Here is a 24,202-nt window from a genome sequence, read left to right as displayed (position 1 = left end):
GGAAAAACAATTCCCATCATTACCACCATCATGGCCGGAATGCTGAGAATTAGCTACATGCCTACGATGTACTTGGCATTGCTCTAAGAACATTTCTTCTGTCCTTTACTCTCCCAAACCCTCTGAAGTTGTTGGTACCATTTTAGTCATGAGGAAATCAAGACAGAATAAAAAAAAAAAAAATACTTTGCCCAAGATCACACACTAGTCAGGATTTGACTTCTTTGCTTCCAGAGCCAATTCTTGACTATAACATATACAGCCTCCATACACAAACACTGGAAATAAGAATGGAAAGGTTTCCCTACCATTTTCTAGGAAAACTACTTCCTTCTTAAGATGAAAAGAGAAAAAACAGTGAATTTAAAATAGGTCATCAAATTTATTTTAGGTTTTTCTCACAAGCTTAATCTTCTTGAGAATTAAAGTTATTAACCAAACTCTTCCGGATGCTTCAAGTGAGCTTTTGTTTCTTAAGAAGCTGTTCCAATCAAAACAAACCTAAGGGCAAGCTCACAAAATGCCCCTTCAACATCGCTATCACATAAGACAGATGACAGATAAAGATAAAATCTAAGACTCTTCATTTCCCTGTGTGAATTGGAAGTGTCGTTCCAAAATGACTGAGATGGATAGCCCCCAGACTTGGTCAGCGGAAACCCAGTCATGTGTATGAGATGCTTTTCTTCACCTAGCCCCACGTATCCAGCCAAACTAAAGAATTACAAAGCAAAAGCAGAAATGACTAACTTGGGGCATACTTCTCATATGCAGGCCAATAAAAAAAACCAAGTGGCTATTACTCGTTAAATTATCTGTTTCACCAACAGTCATACGATTAATGGTGGATACTGGCATCTGGTGAACACATACAGTTGCTTTCATTCATTTTAGATGCCATTTCAGGGCTGACCTTAACTGAGAAAAATATCTGCTTCATCTTAGGGATGGGTCCATTACATTATTTACTGGTGATAAAAACCAGCATTCTTTAATCACCAGACACTAAATATTACACGGAAAGAAAATTACGTGGAGCACTATATGTGCCATCAATATACCACAATATAGAAATCCTGTGCCTACCCAAACCATTTCCAATACCCCTCTCCTTGGCTACTTCCTAATAAAGAACCTAAAAAGATAGAGTATCACCTCCCCAAATTCCTTACAGCTAGAAGTATGTGTGGAACCCAACATTGACCAATGAAATAAAGGTAAGTTGCTAGGGAACATGAAGCTTCTTCTGCCTAATAAAAGGGATAAGAATGAGAGGAGTGCTCACAGTGTTGCCCCACCTCCTTTATTCTTGCCATGAATGCAAACAGGATGTCTGGTTCCACAAGAGCCATTCTGTAACCATGAGGTGGCAAGACCATGAAAAGATAAGCCCATAGACATCCACTCTGAGGATGTGGGGCAAAAAGACAGGGCACATTGGAGTCCTTCCCTATATTTGGTACTGCCCATCTCTGGATTTCTAACTAACAATAAATGTCCTTGGGTTTTAAGTGACTCGTAGATGGACTTTTCCCTTATTCTCAGTCAAAAATCATTTCTAACAGACTCAAATGTTAATCTATTCTCCCTGATTACCACCACAGTAGACACCTGGATCGTTTGTCCAATACCTGTTGTTTTAGGAACAATTCTAGCACAGATGGTTTTCTTAGGAGCTTCCAGGTCAACACATATAACCCTAACTCTCTGGCCCTAGATTGATCCAGAGGAAAAAATCTGACCCAAGCTCAACCAGTCCTCTTCTTTGAAATTTTTGAATATTAAAACAACAGCAATCAATCTCTCTCCAATTATTAAAGCTATAAAATAATAAATTTTAGGAGTTACTGGCAGCCATGTTTTCCATCACCAAGAAAATAAGCTTGCAGTGAGACAAAAAGTAACAGTACGTACTTCCATTTCTTAACAGTATGACAAACTAGCTATCCTGAATGAGACCCTCAATTAAAACATGAAAAACATGAAAAAGGCTAGATGAAATACTACAACACATTTTAAACCACGTACTGAATATTTCACTAGTAGGGAATCCAGAGGCCAATAATGAAGTGAAAACAAGACCCCTAGGAGTTAAGCCAGTCCCAAAGCCGGCATTTACCCTGCACTTATGTAGAAAACCTGGTCATCTTAAGCTCCCATTTTGATACCTGTCCTGGGTATATAAGATAAAACTTTGAGCCTACTCAAGGTCAAAATTCTTCTAAGACACCGTTGCGTAAGTTTGAATCTCTAAGGAGTTATACCTTAGTCAATGAAAAACCAGCTCACCCTGAAAAATGGGAGGGTAAGGTAACCTGTCTATCTTAATTATGGTACTAGTTACAGAAAAACAAAAACAAAAAACCACCACTCCAATAATGTATAACCAGAAGTGGGCCTCCATACTGGTTTGCCCCCCAGATTCATGCTATGTGGGAGATCTTTAAACTTTAAGCAGAAACAAAATAAAATAAAAGTCCGGAAAATTTCAGGCAGAGAATCTGATTTAAAGTTCCTGAGTTGTGGCACTTCAATTGGCAAAAGCAAATAATCTTCTCTGAAGGAACACAGCTTTTACACAGGCCTCAAAGAATTCCCACAGATGACATTCCAAGAAACACAAGCTAATAGTCAAAATTGCAAAACACATAGGGAAATAAGACATTTTTAGAATGAGTCACTATAGAAAAATTACAGAACACATGAGGAAACAAGACACCAATATTAGAATGAACCACTACAGAAAATAGAGTAACATCTGCAGAGATTTTACCTACTGGCCTTTTTAGAGATAGGTATTTTTAAACTATGGTTTTTATGTAACATGAAATAAAACAGAGGCTTGAAAATATGGAAGAATGAGAATGACCAAATATTTTTAGAAGACAAAAAATTTTTTTTAATTAAAAATATAACTGAAATTAAACTCTCAAAGAATAAAGAGGTTAAAACAGAATTAATAAAGAATAATAGAACAGAAGAAATCACCCAGAGTACAACATAAGGAACAAAGATGGAAAAGAAGAAGACATCAAGGAATGTAGCCTACCTAAAACTCCCCAGGTAACCAATGGGAAAGGAAGTATTCCAATAGAAAAAGGCTCAGAATTTCCCACTGTTAGCAAAAAAAAAAAAAAAAAAAGCAATCTCAAGTCCAGGAATCTAACAAATACCATGCAGAATACATGAAAACAAACCACTACCTGCACTCATACCAATAAAGATGGAGAAAATCAAAGGCCATGAGAAGATCCTAAAATCAATCAGAGAGATAGTCAAGTCTCTGTCAATTACTTTTCACAGCAAAATGAACTTCAAAAAAGCAGAGAAGCTAAGAGAAAGTGCCTATCCACCTAAATTCTATACCAAGCAAAACTATCCCTTGAAAATAAAAGTAACATCTTCAGATAAACAAAATGAGTCTTTTCAAACAAAGTAAGAGAATTTACCACTAACAGATGTTCTAAGTTATATAGGAACTTCCTGAGGCAGAAAGCTAATTATCCCAGATAGAAGGTCTGATAAATACTAATATGTAAGTCAATTTCATAAAAATTACATTGTAAAACAAAATCAACATCTAATATACACATTTAAATAAAGTACTAACATTATGAATGACAAGAACATATATACTAAGAGGGTGATAGGACTTAAAATGTTCTAAGGTCCTGGGGCGCCTGGGTGGCTCAGGAGGTTGAACCTCTGCCTTCGGCTTGGGTCATGGTCTCTGGGTCCTGAGATCGAGTCCCGTGTCGGGTTCTCTGCTTAGCGGGGAGCCTGCTTCCCCTCTTTCTGTGCCTGCCTTTCTACCTACTTGTGATCTCTCTGTCAAATAAATAAATAAAATCTTTAAAAAAAAAAAGTTCTAAGGTCCTTATAGCAGAGAAAAGAATGACAGTGATTAACATCAGGCTTAATTAAACATACACATTAAAATATCTGGGGTAAGTGCTATAATAAACATATAAAGTATAACCCTCAAGCTAGGAGAGGGAAAAAAGTGGAAAGGACAACAATAAACAAAACCTTCAATGAAACTTAAAGATGGCAAGAAAGGGGGGGAAAAAATGGAAAAAAAATTGAGGTAAAAAAGATAATCACAGGGGCGCCTGGGTGGCTCAGTGGGTTAAAGCCTCTGCCTTCGGCTCAGGTCACGATCTCAGGGTCCTGGGATGGAGTCCCGCATTGAGCTCTCTGTTCAGCAGGGAGCCTGCTTCCCCCTTCTCTCTGCCTGCTGCTCTCCCTACTTGTGATCTCTCTGTCAAATAAATAAATAAAATCTTAAAAAAAAACAAACAAACCCACAAACTAAGATTCTAAGTCCAAAGCCATCAGTAATTACAACAAACGTATGTGGGCCAAAGATTCTAATTAATAGACAAAGATGGGAATAATACTTTTAAAAATCTGGTTATGCATGTTTGTGAGAGCTCTCTAAAACATAATGACAATTCACATGTTAAAGAAAAAATTACACCGAATAAATACTAACAAACCAATTCTGGTGTGCATACATTAGTAATAGACAAAAGAGACTTCAATATAATAGATAAAAATGTTCCCTACATAATGGGAGAACGTTTAGTTCACCAGGAAGTTAACAGTTTTACAAGTGTTACCCTTTTGTAACATAACTTCAGGAAACTAAAAAAAAAACAAAACCTTACAAACTACAAGGCAAGATTACAATTCCTGCCATAGTAGGAAAATTTTAAGCCTTTCAAAAAATGTTTACATATGGTTAAATTCACTTTTTTCTTTGGTATACAGTTCTATGAGTTTTGACAGATACATGTACTATGTAACCATCACCATAATTAGGATATAGAAGAGTTTCATAACTCCAAAACATTAACAGCGGGAAATTTTAACAAATGTCTTTCAACCACAGATAGATCAAAGACCCTAGGGAATTCATATATAAGACATTGCATCCCAGAAACGGAAAATGCACATTCTTTTAAACACGGTGAAACATGTATGAAAATTGGTCACATGATAAGCCATAAAGCAAGCCTTTCCAGTTATCAAGGACTGATCTGACAGTTATTATCTGATCAACATACAACTAAATTGTAAAACTTTTTTTAATTTAAAAGTGGAAGTCCTCCATGTAGCAGAAATATAAAACTTTTTTAAATAACTCATACATACAAGAAACAATAGCAAATACAAGAAAACATTTTGGGGCACCTGAGTGGCTCAGTTGGTTAAGTGCCTGTCTTCAGCCCAAGTCATGATCCCAGGATCCTCAGATCAAGTCCCGCACTGGGCTCCCTGCTCAGCGGGGAGTCTGCTTGTCCCTCTCCCTCTGCCCTGCTTGTGTTCACTTGAAACTGCTGATTCCATTCCTGTATGTCCCACGACTAACTGTAATCCTCCTGCTTCCTTCCTACAAGGACCCCTGTGATTACATCAGGCACACTTAGAAATGCAGGAAAATCTTCCCATCTCAAGATCCTTAACTTAATCACATTTGTTAAGTCCCTGTTACCAAATAAAGTAATATATTCACCAGTTCTAGGGATTACAAAGTGGACATCATGGTGTCAAGAGGGCATTCTTAAGCCCACCACAGGGATCAAACCAGATCGTTGAAGAATTAACAACATTGTAGGAGGATATTCAGATTAGAAAACTTAGATGACACTAGGTAAATTTCTAGAAACATATATTTTACCAAACTGAGCCAAGAAGAAATAGCTCTTTAAAGAACTAAATCAGTGGTTAATCTTGCCATAAAGAAAGCACACGGCTGAGACAGCTTTATTCACCAAACGGTATAGGAACAGGTGGTTCCAAAGCTACATAAACTCTCCCAGAGAACAGAACAACAGAGCACAATCCACAAGTCATTTTAACAGTGTAGTATGACTCTAAAGTAGATGAGAACAGGATAAGAACACAAAGTGCAAATGCAGAGAGAAGAAACTACAACAGACACACATAGGTTGCTAAAGGTACTGGGCGCCTGAAACGGGTCTATTCCTGGCCCCATGCTGCATCCCGCCCTTCATGCAATTCAGTTGTCCAGCCAGGACTGTTTGAGACAATAAAAGTCCCGTTTTTGTTGAAGCTAGTTCAAGCAGGCTATCACCCAGAACAAAGAACCTGACTAGTTCACCCTGCCCCGAACCAGCCTGCCATGTCCAACCTCTTTAATGACAATTGCTTAAGTATCATCAACTTGATTATCTGTATTAATGCAAGGGCCTGAGGACAAATGGGTAGTGAAAGCCAGGTCAACCACAAGTACTTTAAAATGCATGCTGTTGTTTTTCCAGCAAGCTCTCTAACTGCATTTTTCTTAAGCTTTTATTAAGATGAATTCAAATCATTTGGGCACAGTGAACTGATGGACTAGATGAAAACAATGAACATCAGGGGAATAAAAATATGTGTGGGATTCAACATTCTCCAAGAATAATCCTCAAACTAGTTCTCACTCATCTCTCCTCATAAGATTGCAAATTCCTTCAGAGCAGGGACAATTTATATTTGTCCAGGTAGATGACCTTATAAATAGTCAAGAAGCTTGCACAATCCAATGACCTTTGGGACTATGCTTCTCAGAGTCTTGCCAAGGACATATTTTCCATTGCAACAGTTAAGATGCCAATACAGAAACATGCAAAATGGTGAAGAAAGCTTATATCCTCTTGCATAATGCCCCACACTTCAAATTCTATTAAATAATTAATTCCTTTAAGGTAAAAGAAAAAAAACCGGTATCATACACATAAACTGAGAAAGAACAATTACCAGGATGCAACCGGCAAGGAGATGTAACAAGGTTCCAGAAGAACCTGAGTAATGTTCTCCATCAATAAGACACCTGGCAAACAGAGTAACTCAACTGCACCTCTGCAGCATCCATGGCAGGTGATGATAAATTAGACAAGAAGGGCAACTAGAGGTATCACTATATATCCTGAAACCTGCTTCATTCAAGACATGGTACCACCACCTTCTGGGATAATACAATATTGGTAACGTTTTCAGCCGTCATCAAAAAAAAAATGAGTCAATGCAGGGGTTCTTAATAGTCAGGTGACAAGAGAAGCCAAATTTTATATCATCTACATGCAGATCATTGCCTGGGGCTAAATCAGGGCTCAATGACTTGATGGACTATGGGGTTGAAGGAAGGAGAACACAGTTGTACTCAGAACTCGGGATAAGGGGCCAAAAAGGAGGCGTTGTTTCCTTATTCACACGTTAAGCATTCAAAGGAACAAGAATCTAGAACCTATGTGTTCAAAAGACCCAGATTTCAGATGGGAAATAACTTTTCAAATGCCTCTCCTTCTCACCAACCCTGTTATAAGATCACCAAGAAGTATCCTTGTCAGGGTCCCGGTCAACATCATTTTCCCATCTTGCCTTGTTAGTCTGTACCCTGTAGGGGACAACTGGAAATAAAATATTGAATGTTCTGTTTTGCTCTCTCAACAAGCTTTATATATTCATCCCTGACAGATCTGAAAATAAAGTCAAAGCTAACATTAAAAAAAAAAAAAGAAGAAGAAGAAAGGAAACGTTTTTCTAGTTTACCAGCAAAGCAGTCAAGGACGATTAGGGGTTTCCTCCCTCCCCCTGCCCAGATCAAGGGACTGCATTCCCTTGGGCTTTTATATCCTTGTATAATATTTAATTAAATACTCTGTTCCTACTGGTTTATGTACTAGAGAACACTAATTTTAGAAAACCGATTAGCTAGTTCTTTCTAACTGTATGTTATTGTAGCTAAGGTCAAATTTTTCACTGAAACTATGGCAACAAAACCCCAGTATTCTTCGTTGACAAAACTGAAGCAAAGTTCTCAAGAGAGAGGCCTCCACTAGATGGCTAGACCTAGGCTAGATTATTCTATTTCTTACTTCTACCTGAAATGCTACGTTCCTGGGAATGGTTGGGGGGGAGGGAGGACCTCAAAGAAATTTGCAGCATAAGTCCAAGTGAGCTTATATAGAAGTGTCATCACTGATAACATTTTTAGACACATGTAATTTTAGCAGCACAAAACATCAAGACATTTCAGAAGCACCCAAATTGGAACTCAAATGTACCCGGAAAAATACCAGATGAAAAAAAGGAACTTTTAAAATTTCAAAAAGAGGACTAATTGCCCAATTTATTTTCTCAATTATTACAACTGCTCAAATTGGAGTTTTTCCTGCACGGACCTCCAGCTACTGCTCTGTAAAGGAAAAACGATGGACTCTTTGAAGGGACAAATTTTTCTCCCCATACCTGCGGCTATGCTCCACTTATTTCCCCAAACCAATGCCTATGGACACAAACACAATTTCTGCTGACAAGAGGAGCCATGCTGGCCTCTCGCCTTGGAGAGAGGTGTCTTTGTGTTCGCTGATAGGACCAAGGAAGCAGCCAGTGGACATCCCTTGTCCTTAGAATCCAACTGTCCTCAAAGCCAGGGAGAATGTCCTTCTGCAGACTGATTGGCAAGAACCCCTCCCTCCAAACCTACAACAAACACACAGGGTGTGGGGGTGGGGGACTTTCAGGAAAACAGATTGGCAATATCTTCCTCCTGTCTGTCAAGAGTGGCTGGAAGGCCTGCTGCTTGGGTTAAGATAAACACAACTTCCTGTCTCAGCTAGGTTTGTAATTTTATACATAAGGCAGGATTACCATCTGGAGCAAATGCCCCTTCAGTAACAGAGGCTCTGATCAAGGCTTGTACACGTAGAAAAAAGGCCTGATGGCTTCTCTTCAGAAACCAACAAGTTCTAGAGCTCCCTCTTGATTACGAGACACACTCCGTAAAATTTACTAAGAACATTCAAGAAGGTTATAAAGAGTGGCTATGGACATCTTTGTATAATCCACATACCGAAACATTACAACAGATATCAGTGTTATACAAGATGGCAAGGCCTGTGATCTTCCTAAGAGATGTCCTGAGAGCTGCTAATTGCAAATTTACTCGTGAGGGCTACTCAGTTACTACTTACTCAGTGCTAAGCTTGTGCTCAGCATGTTGCTAATCATGCACCGCCTCATCCGAAAACAATCCAGTCAGTCCCATACTATTATTAACCACAGTTACCAACTGGAGAAACAAGGTTTAGAGAGATTAAGTAATGTGCCCATGGTCACACAGCTAATTAAGGAGCAGCGTAGGGACCTGACACCCCATCTGATTCCAGAGCCAGCCCTTCTAACCACTATGCCCCACGACATCCCCACTACACTGAACATACTCATTAAACTAGATTCAGCACTTGACTTTTCATATCCATTCATCTTTTCAAAGAGTCAATAATTCCATCTTTCCGCCACTTTGCAATGCTCTCTATTGGTCAGACTGAACACATTTGCGGATCCCTGCGAGGCTCTCATTTGGAGTGTGTATCTGTTCTCTCCCCAACTGTTTGCTGACCCGATGCCCCCAAGCACAAGGCTTCCGCAGGAAGCAAAAACAGAAGGAACAGCTGGGTCCTTTGGTGGGAAAACAGACACTTATGGTCCAATGGGATCATCTACCTAACCTCTGTCCCCAAGCTAAAATCCCCCCTCTTCAAAATCCCTGACAGTTAGTCTCCTCTGAATGAGTGGAAATTCAATTATCTGAAGCAGATAGCTTTCCTGAGCAATAGCTTGGCACTTAGAATCAAGTTCCTTAAATCTGAAATTCTGCCTCTGGTCACTTTTATCTGCTGGCCTTAATTCTCTATTGTTCTGGGTGCAGGACATCCGTCTTCCATATGACAGCCCTAAAGTAAGGGAAGATTGACAGCTGACCCTTAGAGCCTTACACGAGTATGGCAGCTTGTCAGAAACGCCCAAATCTCAGTCCTCACCCCAGACCTACAGAATGGGAATCTGTGTTTTTAACAAGATCCCTGGGTGGATTCTATGTACATTCATATCAGAAGCAATGCCTTAGAGGCCTCTTTTCATTCATTCTACAAATACCTAAGAGCCTACTATAATCTAGCAACTGTACAAAGCCTTCAGGGAGACAGGCCTGGTTTCGGACTTCACAGTTAACTGAAGTTGGGTGGGAGTGAAGTCATAAACCAGCCATACAGCAAACAGTTTTACAGCATGTAGTTGCAGCCAGGTGCTCCTCTAAGTACTTAACACAGATAAGCTCATTTGATCATCACAAAAACACTATGGGCACACACAGTCATATCCCCATTTTCAAGCCGAAGATATAGAGGTACTGAGAGGTTAAGTAATGGGTCCAGGGGGACACGACCAGCAAAATGCAGAGCCGAGAGTCAAACCCAAGCAGTCTGGCTTCAGCATCTTTGAAAAGGAGGAACAGCTTATCTGCACACAAGGGGTTGGCAAGGATAGTCCGAGGTTTGAGGGATAGGTGGGCATCAGGGAGTCTGGGGGTCCCAAGAGGAATGACATAGATGGGGAGATCACTTCAGCAAGAAGAAAAAGGCCATGCAAAGGCCCCGAGTGTAGAGCAAGCACACTGACTGCCAGGAAGAAATCAGTCAGTCTGGTGGGAGCACAGGACGTAGCATGAGACTGCAGATGAGGCCGAGAGGTAAGCAGAGTGACTCACGCAGGGCCCTGTGAACCCTGGAAGTATGTCGTGTATCCTAAGCACAACTAGGGAACAGCCTGGGGCTCCACCCAGCCAGTGACATCATCAGATCGACACTGATTCCTGTGGCTGCAGTGAAGGGTGGCCCCACACTGGGGCCCACGAAGGAGGCGAAGCGGGAAATGCAGAAACCAACAAGGAGGCCAGTGCAGGAACTTAAGTGAGAAATGCTCCAGCTGGCTTAACATGGCTTCTTAAGTTCTCTCCGTTGCTCTTGGTGTAACATGAATACAATTGTTCTGCAATCCATCCTCCTGGTTACCTCTCCTTGAGTTTTATTCCCACTGAGCAATATGTCCCTTAAATGTCAGCATTGAACCCAGGACTTGGTAAGAGGCCCCAAATGTTTCCTGAGCAGTACAGCTCTATTCATCCTCTTGAGTGGATCCCTGGAGACTCTCCAGCCCTCCAGATGTGGGTTCAAATTCTGAGTGTGGCTTGGTGACTGATACTTGCTGGGTTCAGGGTGCCCAATTATAAAGTGGGGATAATCCCACCACCCATAGCCCAAAGATGCCCTAACAGTCAAGAGCAAAAGCCGTGGGCCTACCAGGAGGCCAGGCACCAAAGGGGAAGCTCTTTAACCAAGATTTGTTTTTCACAATCATGAAAATTTAGTGAAGACAAGAGAGAGAAAAGAGATCCAACAATGCGGGTCAAAGAGAAGGCACCCTCAGGGAATAAATAAGGCCAATCCACTGTTCCAGGGAGAAGATAAGTCAACTATAAAAAAATCTTTTCAGAAGTGCCAGACTCAGGTAATGTGGAAAGAGATGATAAAACAGCATCCATGTTAAAAAGTCAGTTGTTGACATAAAGGTCACCAACAGAAACACTAGTAGCAACGCGCAAACTGAAAATCTTCTCAGAAATAACATGAATTCCTTCCCAATCAGTTTTTAACTAAGGACCAAGATTACACCAGGCACCGGGCCAAGAGTGCAGGGTAAGGTCTGGTCCCTCCAGGTGCCCCAAAATCTAGCTATGGAGACAAAACAGAAAACAGCTGTGTAAACACCATACTCCAGGTTGGTAAACAGGCAGGTAGTTCATTCCTCTAGTATATGGACATTCACTCTCATGTTAGTGCATCTCAGAAGGACTTATCTTGCTCAAGTAGAAGAGGAAATGCAATAAGAAATCTGCAATTTAGTGAAGGAATACTTGAAGACCAGTCCTCTTCTAAAAGCAGTTTACAGTAGGTATTGGGAGGTTTTCTGATATCAGACTGTCTGGGTTCAAAGCCTAGCTCTGCCATTTCTACCTACCACAATCCTGTACCAAATATTCAACATTTTGTGCTTCAGATCCCTTATCTATAGAAGGAGGTTAACTACGGCTGTCTTACAGAGTTATTAAGAGAGTTAAACAGATTAATGTATACAAAGGTAACTACATGAATTAAATAGATTAATGAATATACATATGCACTATATAAGATATTCACTATTATTTACAGAAAACAGAACACACAAGGGTCAAAAATAATAATAGGGGTGCCTGGGTGGCTCATGGGTTAAAGACTCTGTCTTCGGCTCAGGTCATGATCCCAGGGTCCTCTCTCTGCCTGCCTCTCTGCCTACTTGTGATCTCTGTCAAATAAATAAATAAAATCTTATTAAAAATAATAATAATAAATAATACTTTTTAAATCTATGGCCCAAACAGACATGCCTAGTTTAAAAGACAGTGCGTGTGGAAACCTAGTCTGTGTCCCAATCCCAATTTTTTTTTTAAGTTTTTATTTATTTATTTGACAGAGAGAGACAGTGAGAGAGGGAACACAAGCAGGGGAAGTGGAAAAGGGAGAAGCAGGCTTCCTGCTGAGCGGGGAGCCCAATGTGGAGCTCGATCCCAGGACTCCGAAATCATGACCTGAGTCGAAGGCAAACGCTTCGTGACTGAGCCACCCAGGGTGCCCCCAGTCCCAATTTTGACAAAGAATTGCTCCTGGACCCCAGGAGATTAAATCTAATTTCCATATCCTTCAAAAAAAGAGAAAAAAAGAAAGAAATTTATCTTAAGCTCAAGTGATTCACCACATATCTTCATCAATGTTCTGAAGACAGGATTCTAAAAGCCTCTGCCTAAAGAAAAAATCTTCAATCAGCCACTGTGTTCTCCTTTCAGGAGAACCATCGAACAAACAGTATGACAGTATGACCCCATGACACTCGCTCACCATCCCAAAGGAGGAAGCCCCGAGAGCAATACTGAGATGCAATGAGATGACAAGGTCCAGGTACCCATTGCCCTGGAAGTATTCAGGCACTGAAGTTAAAACCTGTTCTCCACTAGCAAATGAATGATCATAGGTAAATAAAGACAGGACAGGGGTCTGGGGTCTAATTTCCCTGGGTGACTCTGATCTTCACAAAGGAAGCTATCCAGGGCATCAAAGTAAGCAGAAGCTCTCTTGCGCTCAAGTGTAGGATGGCCAGAGCTTTCAGAGATGCATCTCAAAGCTTCAAGCAAGTAGGCAGAAATCCAGTGAGGGCCACACGTGGCAATGCAGGACCCCAGAGTAATCAAGCAGCAGGCATCAACCCAGTGAATGTGCGACACACAGTGAACATTCTATGTTGCCTGGGGAATGGATTTAAATTACAGTGTTGTTCCCTTTAAATGGAGTCTGTTGGTGCAAGATTGAGATAAGCTGGTAAGTCTGAAATGATGATTATAAAAAAACCTACTAATCTTTTTATTAAATTTGAATTGATTTTGTGAACACAAAGTTAAAAGAGACTTTCTCCAAAGCAGCTGCACGCACGCACAACCACACATAAAACCTTTAATGTGCTTCAAAGTGTATCCTTAACAAGCACCTAAAAACAGACGGATTTTTCTGCCTTATTTAACAAGACAAGCAGAAACTAAGTCCTTTACCCCCACTGTGAGAGGCCTGTCAAGGATTGGAATCAAAAGAACAAACAAATTTTAAGTTAGGCCCTCCCCTTTGCATGTGGGTATTTAAAACAGATATGGGTTCATCCCTTTAATGCTTTGCCAAAAGGAAAAAAAAAGAAAGGACTGTTGCCTAGCAACAGTTAAGACAATGGGCAGCAAAGGAGGGTGATTTGAAAGAAAGCTAAAGCAGTGAGTTTGTTATGGTCACTCTAGGCCAGAGACTTTTGCAACCCAAGACCTGGCTATGTCCCCATCTGGCCTCAGAGTAAGGCCTAGCTGTTTCCATCCGTTTGTCTTATCTTGACCAAGAAGATCTGCAATCCCGAAGAAATAAAAACCTATATCAGGGGACACCTGGGTGGCTCAGTGGGTTAAAGCCTCTGCCTTCGGCTCAGGTCAAAATCCCAGGGTCCTGGGATCGAGCCCTGCATCGGGGCTCTCTGCTCAGCAGGTAGGCTGCTTCCTCCTCTCTCTCTGCCTGCCTCTCCACCTACGAGATCTCTGTCAAATATATAAATAAAATCTTAAAAAAAAAACAAAAAACGTATGTCTGGACAGCACGAGACTCCTAAACATCAGTGCTCTCTTGTGAAATGTTAACTGGCCTGATTCTGGCACCGGTCACAAAGCTTCAAGCTGGAAGGGATCTAGGAAGTTACTTTGCCTACATTTCACTTAACAGGTAGGGAAACTGAGGCCTCGAGAGATGGAATGACTCTCCAAGGTATCATAGCAGTTGGCAGCAGACACTGGGCTGGATGTTGGCTCTCAGGTCAGGTGGTGCTCCTCACTCCAGCCTCAGCAGTCCTCCCACATGGGTTAAGAACCACTGCCTACTTCAACCTCAACACAAGCAAGCCAATGATCAGGTAAGTAGGCTGTAGGTACTCAAATACTTCTTATCCACCTAACCATGAAAAATACCACTCTTATTCGAGATCCCTTTAGAAGCTGCTGGGGTGTGCAAAAGCTTGCCTGGGATGTGAAACCTCTTTTTCACAACCACGACACCTAAGTCCACAAGCCCCCTAATAGGTGGGCCAACATAGGGCAAGCACCCTGGGACGGAGGAAAATCACAGTAAAAGTGACAAGGGCACGAGAGATTTAGGTCCAAATTTGTCGTAGCCAAGCAACATACGCTGCTTCTTCCCAGTATCACCCTGAGACTGTGATCCGGGATGGCATTGTTCTAAGCAAGACACCTGCTGAACAATCAGGAGTTGTCAGTCAACTTGAAGATACCCGGAGACGCAGTTATACTGGTCCAGACCTTCACGCCCACTACAAAGAGGACTCAAGTTGTAGGTAACACACTGCGTAGCCCGCAGACCATCTTGGGAGTAGTTAAAAATGCATTAAGTCGGGGCGCCTGGGTGGCTCAGTGGGTTAAAGCCTCTGCCTTCGGCTCAGGTCCTGGTCTCAGGGTCCTGGGATCGAGCCCCGCATCGGGCTCTCTGCTCCGTGGGAAGCCTGCTTCCTCCTCTCTCTCTGCCTGCCTCTCTGCCTAGTTGTGATTTCTCTCTATCAAATAAATAAAATCTTTAAAAAAAAAAAATGTATTAAGTCGAAAGGATCCAGGGCTTTCCCCTTCCCGTTTGGCTTTCTTCCACATTTACATGGTCCTAAATCCAAGTTAAGAGCTTCAGCAGACAGCAGAAGAAAAACAGTAACTTGGCCCACTTTCATTTAGAGACTGGAGGTGACAGGGGTCCCAGCCTGAAGAAACCCTTGTGCTGAGAGGAAAAGGGCCCAGAGGGCACAGAAGAGTAAGAGCACTGCTCCCCGACCTTTGGAAGAGGGTTCTGGCCTCCCTCTAACACTCACAGGTCATAAGACACTGGGCCAGATGCTCAACCCATATCAGCCGAAAGGCACCAGGCACCCTGGGCTGAGGAGGTGCTGCCAGGCTGAACGAGAGAATGCACATGAGAAGTATCACCACGGACTCCGTCCCAGCAAACGACTGACCGGAGGGGCAATTTTTACACTTTGTAGAAAGACATTTCATGTGCTTTGCCTCTGCTTGCATATAAACAGCTGCAGTGTGAACAGCAACTTACTGTAGACAGCTTCCTCAAAGATGTCAGCTGTGCATTGGCACTGACCTCCCTGAGAATGTGCCTTTCCTCCTGGGACGCTAAACAGCTGGCACACAGGAGGCGTCTGATAATGTTTGTGGAATGAATGATAGTCATTCTAAGTGACAGTCAACAGACTCTGGGCAAGTCGCTCGATTTCTAAGAGCACCCGTTTCCTCAACTGCATCATGGGGACATCCGTAGCTCACCTCATGGGTAGGTGACCTGGATTAAAAGAGATAATCCATGGGAAGTGCTCAGCACAAAGCAGATGATCTATTCGTGTTGGCTCCTATTATTTATAATGTGGGTCTGTTCCTCCATAAAACCCCAAGACTCCTCAAAGCAAGGGGGACTGTGTAACTCATCTTGTCCCCTCTCATGAGCAAGGCCAACAGCTGGGACATAGCAGGGCTTCAATGTCCCCTGAGCTTAACACCCATTTTCATGACACTTTAGCTGAGTGGGTTATTTTCCTTGAAAGCAACTGGATTGCGGGAAGAAAGAAACACGGGACAAGGAAAATACCTAGAACATCCACTCTCTCAGCCTGATCTCTGACCTCGGCCCCACTTCATATCAACCACGGAATGATCTCAGAATGCTTCCTTTGTCCTCACCTTTCTCTGCCCAAACTTCTCCCTGGGTTAAGCTGAGTTTCCTTGCAAACAACTTTTCTTCTGAAACTAAGGGGTTCCTGCAAAGTTAAAAACTTCTCACTCTTCACTCACACTGATATGGTAGCATCTAAGATAAATAAACAAACCAACAAAAAACCTGGGGCCAAGATAGGCCTCTTGAACTGAATGGAAAAGATGAAGTTTTGAGAGTAAGAACTTGATCATTGCCCCAGTCTGAAAAAGCAGATTATACAACAAATGGCATGTTCAACACTAATGCCGATCTGAATTCCCAAAAGCCCCAGGCCTTGTTTCTCCTCCAACGCTCCTAGAAGTAGCATCTAAAGCAGCAAAGTTTCTGGGATCAAAACAGGACTGGTAGTTAATTTCCTTCTTTTCTTTATAGAAGATGCTGTTATATTTAGTAGGGGGAAGGGACGGGTGGGGATGGAAGAGGAAAACATCATCTAAGGAAGGAATTCCGTAACCACAAAGTTTCTATTGCCAGTTTCAATCTGATGTCTGTCTGCCTTCTTCTTTCAAGATTATGAGCAAAGCCAGCACAAATCAGGGAGAAGAGAGATTATGTCTTACCTGCCATGGACACTGACGCTTCCAAATGGTACCACATTAGCTAAAGGACTAAAGCGACCGAGTTAGACTACGCTGCTCTTGTCATCACCTAGAGCACAGGGGCCACTGTCCAAAATTCATGTGGACAATGAAGGAGACTTGGCTTAAGTGAACCAGATGTTCACCCAATCTCTCCTTCCTATAGATGAAGTCCGGGGCAGATGATACATTCAAGGGAATCACCAAAAAAAAAACCAATTCACTTGGCAACGGACTTGTACCCATCAGAAAGAAGCAAGTGTGTTCAAGATTTTTACTCTTTTGCATCTACTGGGGAAAATAACAGCTACCAGTCACTGACCAGGTCTTGTATACCAACTACGTACTCTATTTGGCTCTTTAGCCATATTATCTTCAATTCTATTACTTTTACAAAGAAGGATTTACAAGGAAGGAATTCTTTCCCCCCATTTGATGGGTGAGGAAGCAAGCTCAGAAAAATTAATCTATCAAGGCCACTTAATTTGTACATGGGAATGCCAGACTCAAATCTAGGCCTTTGGGTCCCTATGCACACCCCTACCCAAAAGAGCATTAAACACAAAAATAAGAAACAATATTCTCATATTACTAAAGGATTCATGTACAGGATTCCCTTCTGCCACCTTTTAGGAGTATGAACCTCTGTGCTAAGTACTGGCAATGAAAAGACAGGACTAAGGCTTACTGGGTCCGGAACCAAAGGCCAGGCTCCCTCAATACTGAATTTGAAACACACATTTCATCTTCCCAGGAACCTTATGAGGTAGCAACTAACATCATTTCCCATTTTACAGATGAGAAAACCAAGCTTCACAGAGGTTAAGCAATTTGTCCAGGGTCACACAGCTAAGAACTTGGATTTGAACCCAGAAAGCCCAGTCGCAGGGCTTATGCTATTAACCAGGTTTCAAGAGGAGCTCACAGAATGAAAAACACCAAGTCAGAAGCCACAGGGAGCATTACATAAATAGGCCTTTGGTTTCCATTTACTTAAGAACAGGTTATGATGGTTCTCAATATAGGAAATAAGTTGGCAAGGAAACAATGGAAGCAACAACAAACCCAAATGACTAAATGTAGCTCTGCTGATTGCTCAGATAAAGACTCCATCATCCTAGCCGGCTGCCTGCCAGCATCTCACTTTTCCATATGTGTTTGTTAAACTCCAGGGTGTAATGGCACGGCAAGGAAATGGACTAGAAATGCCTCCGAATTGTCCAACTGCCCTATGCACAATTTCTAAACATCAAAATTACTTCAACTTCAAAATCACTTGTGTTTGGAAAGGCAATAATCTCTCCCAAAAGAGAAATCAGTTTCTTCACGTTAGGAAAAAAAAATTTTTTTTTTTTTCTTTTTCAAGGAATGCTGCACTAGAACTGAAGGGCTGCTTAGGAAGGTGTTTAAATCCCCACTGCCCGGATTCCAAGGGAGAGATCTTTGCGGCCCTCTGCCTGGGCCCCTCACCTGCCAGCCGAGAGCCTCGGGTGCAGCACGAGGAATCCAGGCAGTCCTGACCTACATTTGCAAAGCCTGCAGCAGAGTTTGTTTGGAACAAGATTTTTCCACAAGTGCAAAGCACCTCACAACCTAGAAACCTTTATTTATGAGGACAAGCAGTCAACATAGATCAGGACACAGTCATGTGACCACCTGTAGAACCAGGCCGGGCCATAAACAAAGTTTGGTTCTTTCCAATCAGCCTCTATCAGACTGTCACTTTTATCTGAAAACAGTCCCTTCAATCGGCCATCTATCAAAGCACCAGGCACTTTGACACTAGTACCAGAAAAACATGTACGTCTTCTGACTTCCCCTGGCTATGGTCCCATTTATTTTAACATTCTTAAACCCATATTCAAATAGCCACTAGTTCACTTTGTACAGGACATGAACACCTTTCCAGGTTCCTTTCTCAACTAGCGGGCCTATGCACAGAATGGGGTAAGTGCTCACACTGGACCCAAGCAATGATTACCTTCCACTTGGCTCCAGCTGCAAAAGCCACACCCCACCCAGCTCACCCCTAAGTAATAAAGCCAGGAGTTGACAGGCCAGGCTCTATTAGTAGGGTTGCTTGACCTTGGCTATACAGGAGAATCACCTGGGAAGCTTTTAGAATAAGAATAAGAAGAAAAGAAACCATCAATGCTAAATTAAATGACCATCCTTGAGGGTGGAACTTCAACATCAGTATTTTTCCAAGTCCCCCAGGTGATTTTAGCCAAAGTGGAGACCTACAGCTCCTACTCCATCCACCACCAGCTGTGTGACCTCAGGCAAGACATTTAACCACAGCCTTTGAGGACCTCAACCCCCTCCCAGGGTGGACATAGGAAGCCATGCGCTAAAAATGTATGCAGAATGCTTAGCACAGCACCTGGCACAGAGTCTACTGATCTTGGCCCTGTTAGAAGATAAACTGAGGCATATTTTATTATTCAGCAGAGAGAATTAATTCTGTAAGTCACTGCCTGGATTAAAGTTATTAGATCAAGGGGCGCCAGGGTGGCTCAGTGGGTTGAGCCTCTGCCTTCTGCTCGGGTCGTGATTTCAGGGTCCTGGGATCGAGTCCCACATCAGGCTCTCTGCTCGGCGGGGAGCCTGCTTCCTCCTCTCTCTCTCCCCCTGCCTGCCTCTCTGCCCACTTGTGATTTCTGTCAAATAAATAAATTTAAAAATTTTTTAAATAAAATAAAGTCATTAGATCAAATCTTTTATTTCTGCTGCATTCGGGATTCTGTTCTGGAAAAAGCCATGGAGGAAGGAATGGAAAGAAAAGGCCTCAGGGGCCACAGCTGCTCGGGATCCTGTCACACAGGGCTTATGGCAACAATTTTCGACAGTCCCCCTCACCACCTCCTAGGTGAAAATATTCTCCTGATAGACTCATGCCAACTGGATGCAGTCCAACACCAAACATCTTCTAAATGGCTTCTCTCCATCTGAATGTCTGCCTTCTATTTTATTCTAATTCCTTTAGCTTTTATCAAAAAAGTCAAACGGTTTCTACATCAATTAACAATAAGAACTTATCACTCAAATGATGTAACCGAAAAATAGCAAGGTGTGAGCCCTCCGGGACGGAGGCCATGAGTCAAATACTAACTCAATGGGTTCTCAACCCCAACTCAATATTTAAAAAAAAAAAAAAAAAAAATCACTTGGGAAGCTTAAAAAAAATGCCAGTGCCCAGATCCCAACCTCAAGAGATTCATTTGATTGGTGTGGAGTGGGGCCCTGAGTATCTGTTTAATTTTTAATCTCCCTCAGATAATTCTACTATGCAGCTGGAGTTGAGAACTACAAACCACAAAAGCTAAGAAGAAAAACAGAACATTTATCCTCTTAACATCACAACTATATTTTAAGCACCTTCTGGAATAAACTAAGCTACCTTCAGAGGAAGATACCAAATATAAGAGGCCTAGAAAGAAAACCAGTAGTGGGAAGCTACTGGTAGGAAGGGTGTCCTGCCTAGGTCTTTTCACAAAAACTAAGTGCAATAAGAGACATCTTCTCCTTCCCCCAAAGGCACAGTGAGATTGGCTGCAGTAACACGTTCCTTGTGATGAGATCCATAAATCCTGTTTGTTTAGGGACAGAATTGCACAAATGTAAGGGTTTAGGCTAACTTTGCACTGATCACCACGTATGTAATATCCAAATGAAGGCTCTAATAAAAGCCCATTCCAATCTTGACACTGAGCTTATTTATACATTTTCAAAAGGTCACAAATCTTGGACTTGAAATCCTACTGTAAAAAAATATAAGTAAATAAACCTACAATTGCTTATTAAACACACACGTGTGTGAGCGCGTGTGCACGCGCATACACACACATACACAGCAATACGCTTGATGAATTTCCAAATGAAGGAGGTACCCACTCCAAGAAGGACATCAACTTACCTCTGAATTTCTTGGGTGGATTATTAAGGTCCCCAGCTTCTGGCTGGACAACACAACGATCGTCAACCAGGCTGTGAAGACAAGGAAAAATACTCTATCAAGCCAAGTCTAAGAAAACAAAACCTAAGCACGATGCAAAAATTGAATATCCAGTGCTGTTCCTATACAAAACTTGGATTGCCATGTTCCCCTGCCAGGAGGCTGTTTACACTAGAGGCTTCCCATACAGGGAGCTACACCTAATCCAAAAGCCCAGGTTCTGCTCCTGCAATGCACACATTAACCTACTGTTTTCTGTGGCTCTTTTCCCTTAACCACATCCATGATGGATTTGAGCAAAACATGCAAAAATGCTGAAGTCAGGAGCCATAGCAAGGGGTGAGGGCATTCAGCTTACGGTAGCTGAGAGGTCCATTTGGTGCTAGGCAGAGTGCTGGGCCCTGTGACGTGAGGATTAATATGAACCAGGCCCTGCCCCGAGGGAGCTCAAGGCTAGTTCGAGAGCCACAAAAGCAAACTAAAGAAGAGAATATAACCTAGGAGCTATAAGAGAAAGAAGAACAAAATACAGTCAGGATCTAACAGTGCCTGAGGCCATCTGAGAAGCTGCTGGCAGAGAGAGTCATATGGAACTACTGGAAATCAACATGGAGGTAGGGAAAGTGCAAAAAGTTATAAATAAATGACCAGCCCCAATTTATATACAGACCCAGTATTTAGAAGTTCAGACTGACCAAACCGACATGTACAATTCTTTTAGAACGGATTTAAAATAATGTATTTTTTTAAACAGATGAGGAAATTGAGGCTGAGAAGTTTAAATGATATATCCAAGTTCCTAAAACTGGTATTGGTCATTTGCCAAGTGACCACAGAACTTGCTGCCAGCTCATACACTTCAATTTTCCAGGGTTTCTTCCATTAGTCTGTGTTGCCCTTTATTCCAAAGGCAAGGCACCATTAAATAGTTTGCCTTTACTCTTATCACTCCTTCCTCCAAAATTCTGTTTCACCTCCTAAAGCCTGGCCGGTCTTTCCAGACTGATTCAGAGCCCCCATCTTCTCCATGAAGGCGCTCCCTCAGCCGGCATTCCCTGCCTCTCCTCCTGTCTTCCTCACCTCATTGGAGAAGCACAAATGGTGCAGTCGGCTAAGAGCTTCCAAGGGGCACAGAGCTGCCTGCTTTGTGGCCCTAAAGATGCCCACAGCTGGTACACTTTCCTGCCCAGGCTAGGTGCTCAGTTATGTGTTCGTGTTTGGTGTGAATCAAAGTGGCGAGAGTAACCCACCGGCACCTTGCTGTCTTTGGGTATAAGACACAAGATCTCCCTCAAGAAGAGGAAGAATGTGGTCAATGGCTCGAGTTTTTATGCAAAAAGTCAAGAACAGAATGTGCTTACAGAAAACTCCCACTTGGAGCCCTTGTGAATGTAAATATAGTAATGCCACCAGAGCTATCATAGTTTGTGAAGTGGGAGAGTGCCTTGGAATCCAATACAGTGCTGGGTTAAGTACTTAGCAAGTTCTCAAGGACGAGGGGTAAGAGAAAGGGCTCCAGCCTAGCCCAAAAGACAAATGAATTGTAGATGGCACGCTGCCGCCTACGAGCAGCTTGATGATGATTATGTCATTTCATTCCTCCTGGTCTCGGTTCCTGTATCTATAAGATTATAGAGCTGGTCTCAAGGAGTCTCAAGTTGGGCAATGTTCCTCAGACTTCCTGATACCAGGTCCCCCTCATCCCCAGAATTCTCAAAGCTGTGTTCCAGGATGGGGCCTGGGAACTTTGATTTTTAACATGTTCCTCGGGGGATTCAGAAGTACACCTCTGATACATGTGTGCACACACACGGGCTTTCCAAGGTCCGGCTCAAGCTCTGAAGCTCAAGGAGGCAATAAAGCCACTGGGGAGGTAACTGCCATCTATATAAATGGAATGTGGCTGGAGAGCTAGATGCCAAGTTCCACAAAAACAGGGCGGTCACTCACTGTCCTTCACAATGGGTGCTCCTTGAATGTCAAAAATATTAAAAGGAGAAAGAAGTTAAACTTTAGCTTCCAAGTCCATTTTGAACCAAGGAAATACTCCTCTGAGGTAAGTATTAGAGCCCCAAATTCAAAACTGACCATCTGCACATTAAGGAAAAAGTGGGGGCTGGGGTGAGGACCTTATCAATAATTTGTTTAAAAAAATAACAATAATAATTTGTTCTAATACTTGAGGAAAACTCTTATAAAGCAAAGATTTGGTACCTGATGGGGATTTTAAGCATCCATTCTTAAAATGGAAGAAGAGGACGAAAAGCAAGGCAGCACGAAGATTTCAGGGGCTGCCACGGGTGGGCTCGGCTACAGACCGGACGTGAGCACTGCGGGGCGATGGCACTATGACAAGAAATCCGGGCCCCAGAGAAAAGATGAGGCATAAGGTGGGGTGGAGGTTTCACAGGGCAGCCAGGTAAGAGCTGTGGGCACTGAGGAGGCTGGTGAGCCAATTCTGCCAGAGATGGGTGGTAAGAAAAGGTGGGGAATGGAAAGTCGACCCTGCCAAGGGCAGCTGTTAGGAGCACTGGTCCTGGAGTCTGGAGTACCCACAGCTGTGGAATCTGGGGCGGGTGACCTCACCTCTCTGAAGCTCAGAGGCTTTGCCTTCATGAAGAGCAAAAAGGATGGTACTTGCTATGCAGATGTGTTTGGGAATTCAAGGCATTATGTGTGGACAGTCCTTAGCACAGTGTTGTACACATCCATTGGACTCACAGAAGTGGCGACCTCTGCTATTTATTACCATTGCTTTATCCACTGAAAAGCAAGACGATGGAGGAGTCCAACAGGAGGGAAAGGAAAAGGAAGGAATCAGCCAAGAGGAGAAAAAGGGATCATCAGAGAGGCACGAGCAGCAAAGGGCATCTTTGCCAAAAGCTACTGAAGATAAGTTATGAAGAGAGGGTCTTTAGTGTAGACAGGTTTAAAAAAAAAAAAAAAAGATAAGGACTGAGAAACAGTCACTGAATTTGGGGATCAGAGTCACGGATGACTACTTTTTATCAGATGACTTTTGAAAACAAAATTTTTATGCAATGAAGTTTAATTAAGCTATACTTCTGTATCTGAAATAATTTGCTCCTTGCAGCTGGAGTGACCTGAATGAGAGCCCGAGAGTACTCATTCTGCACAAATACCAGAGACCACGCATGCTTTAAATAATAGCTTTGATTAAAAGAAAGGCTCTGGCTGCTCTAAGCATTAGGTTCTTAGGGAAGCTGTTGGCTTTCCTCTCCCCAATTTGAGATCAGCTCCTGCCAAATTCAACAATTCCACCCCGGGGCCTAACTCCTCCTTTCTACACAAAGACAATCTAGACCATTCGTATGCCTTCTGGAGTTAACCATAGTGATTCTCCATTCTGCTTTTTTCTGCATTTGGGGCTATTTCACTTCTCCTTTCCTCTTCTGGACAATGAGAGAAGA

At 42.4% G+C, this 24,202-nt stretch overlaps 1 protein-coding gene across 6 annotated transcripts in view; it reads right to left on the bottom strand.

The window, feature by feature from the left end:
• ITPR1 (inositol 1,4,5-trisphosphate receptor type 1) overlaps window positions 1-24,202 on the bottom strand; it is a 329,559-nt gene that overhangs the window by 281,329 nt on the left and 24,028 nt on the right. For all 6 annotated transcript variants that reach the window (XM_045991794.1, XM_045991795.1, XM_045991797.1 and 3 more), the window contains exon 4: window positions 20,733-20,803. In XM_045991794.1, coding sequence (XP_045847750.1) covers window positions 20,733-20,803 — 71 coding nt within the window. The remainder of the gene's footprint in view (window positions 1-20,732; window positions 20,804-24,202) is intronic.

Source organism: Meles meles, chromosome 20 (genome assembly GCF_922984935.1).
Source record: "Meles meles chromosome 20, mMelMel3.1 paternal haplotype, whole genome shotgun sequence".
NCBI classification, from domain to species: Eukaryota; Metazoa; Chordata; class Mammalia; order Carnivora; family Mustelidae; genus Meles; species Meles meles.
The sequence above is the reverse complement of the archived record's forward strand: the minus strand, read 5'-3'. Positions and strand labels throughout refer to the sequence as shown.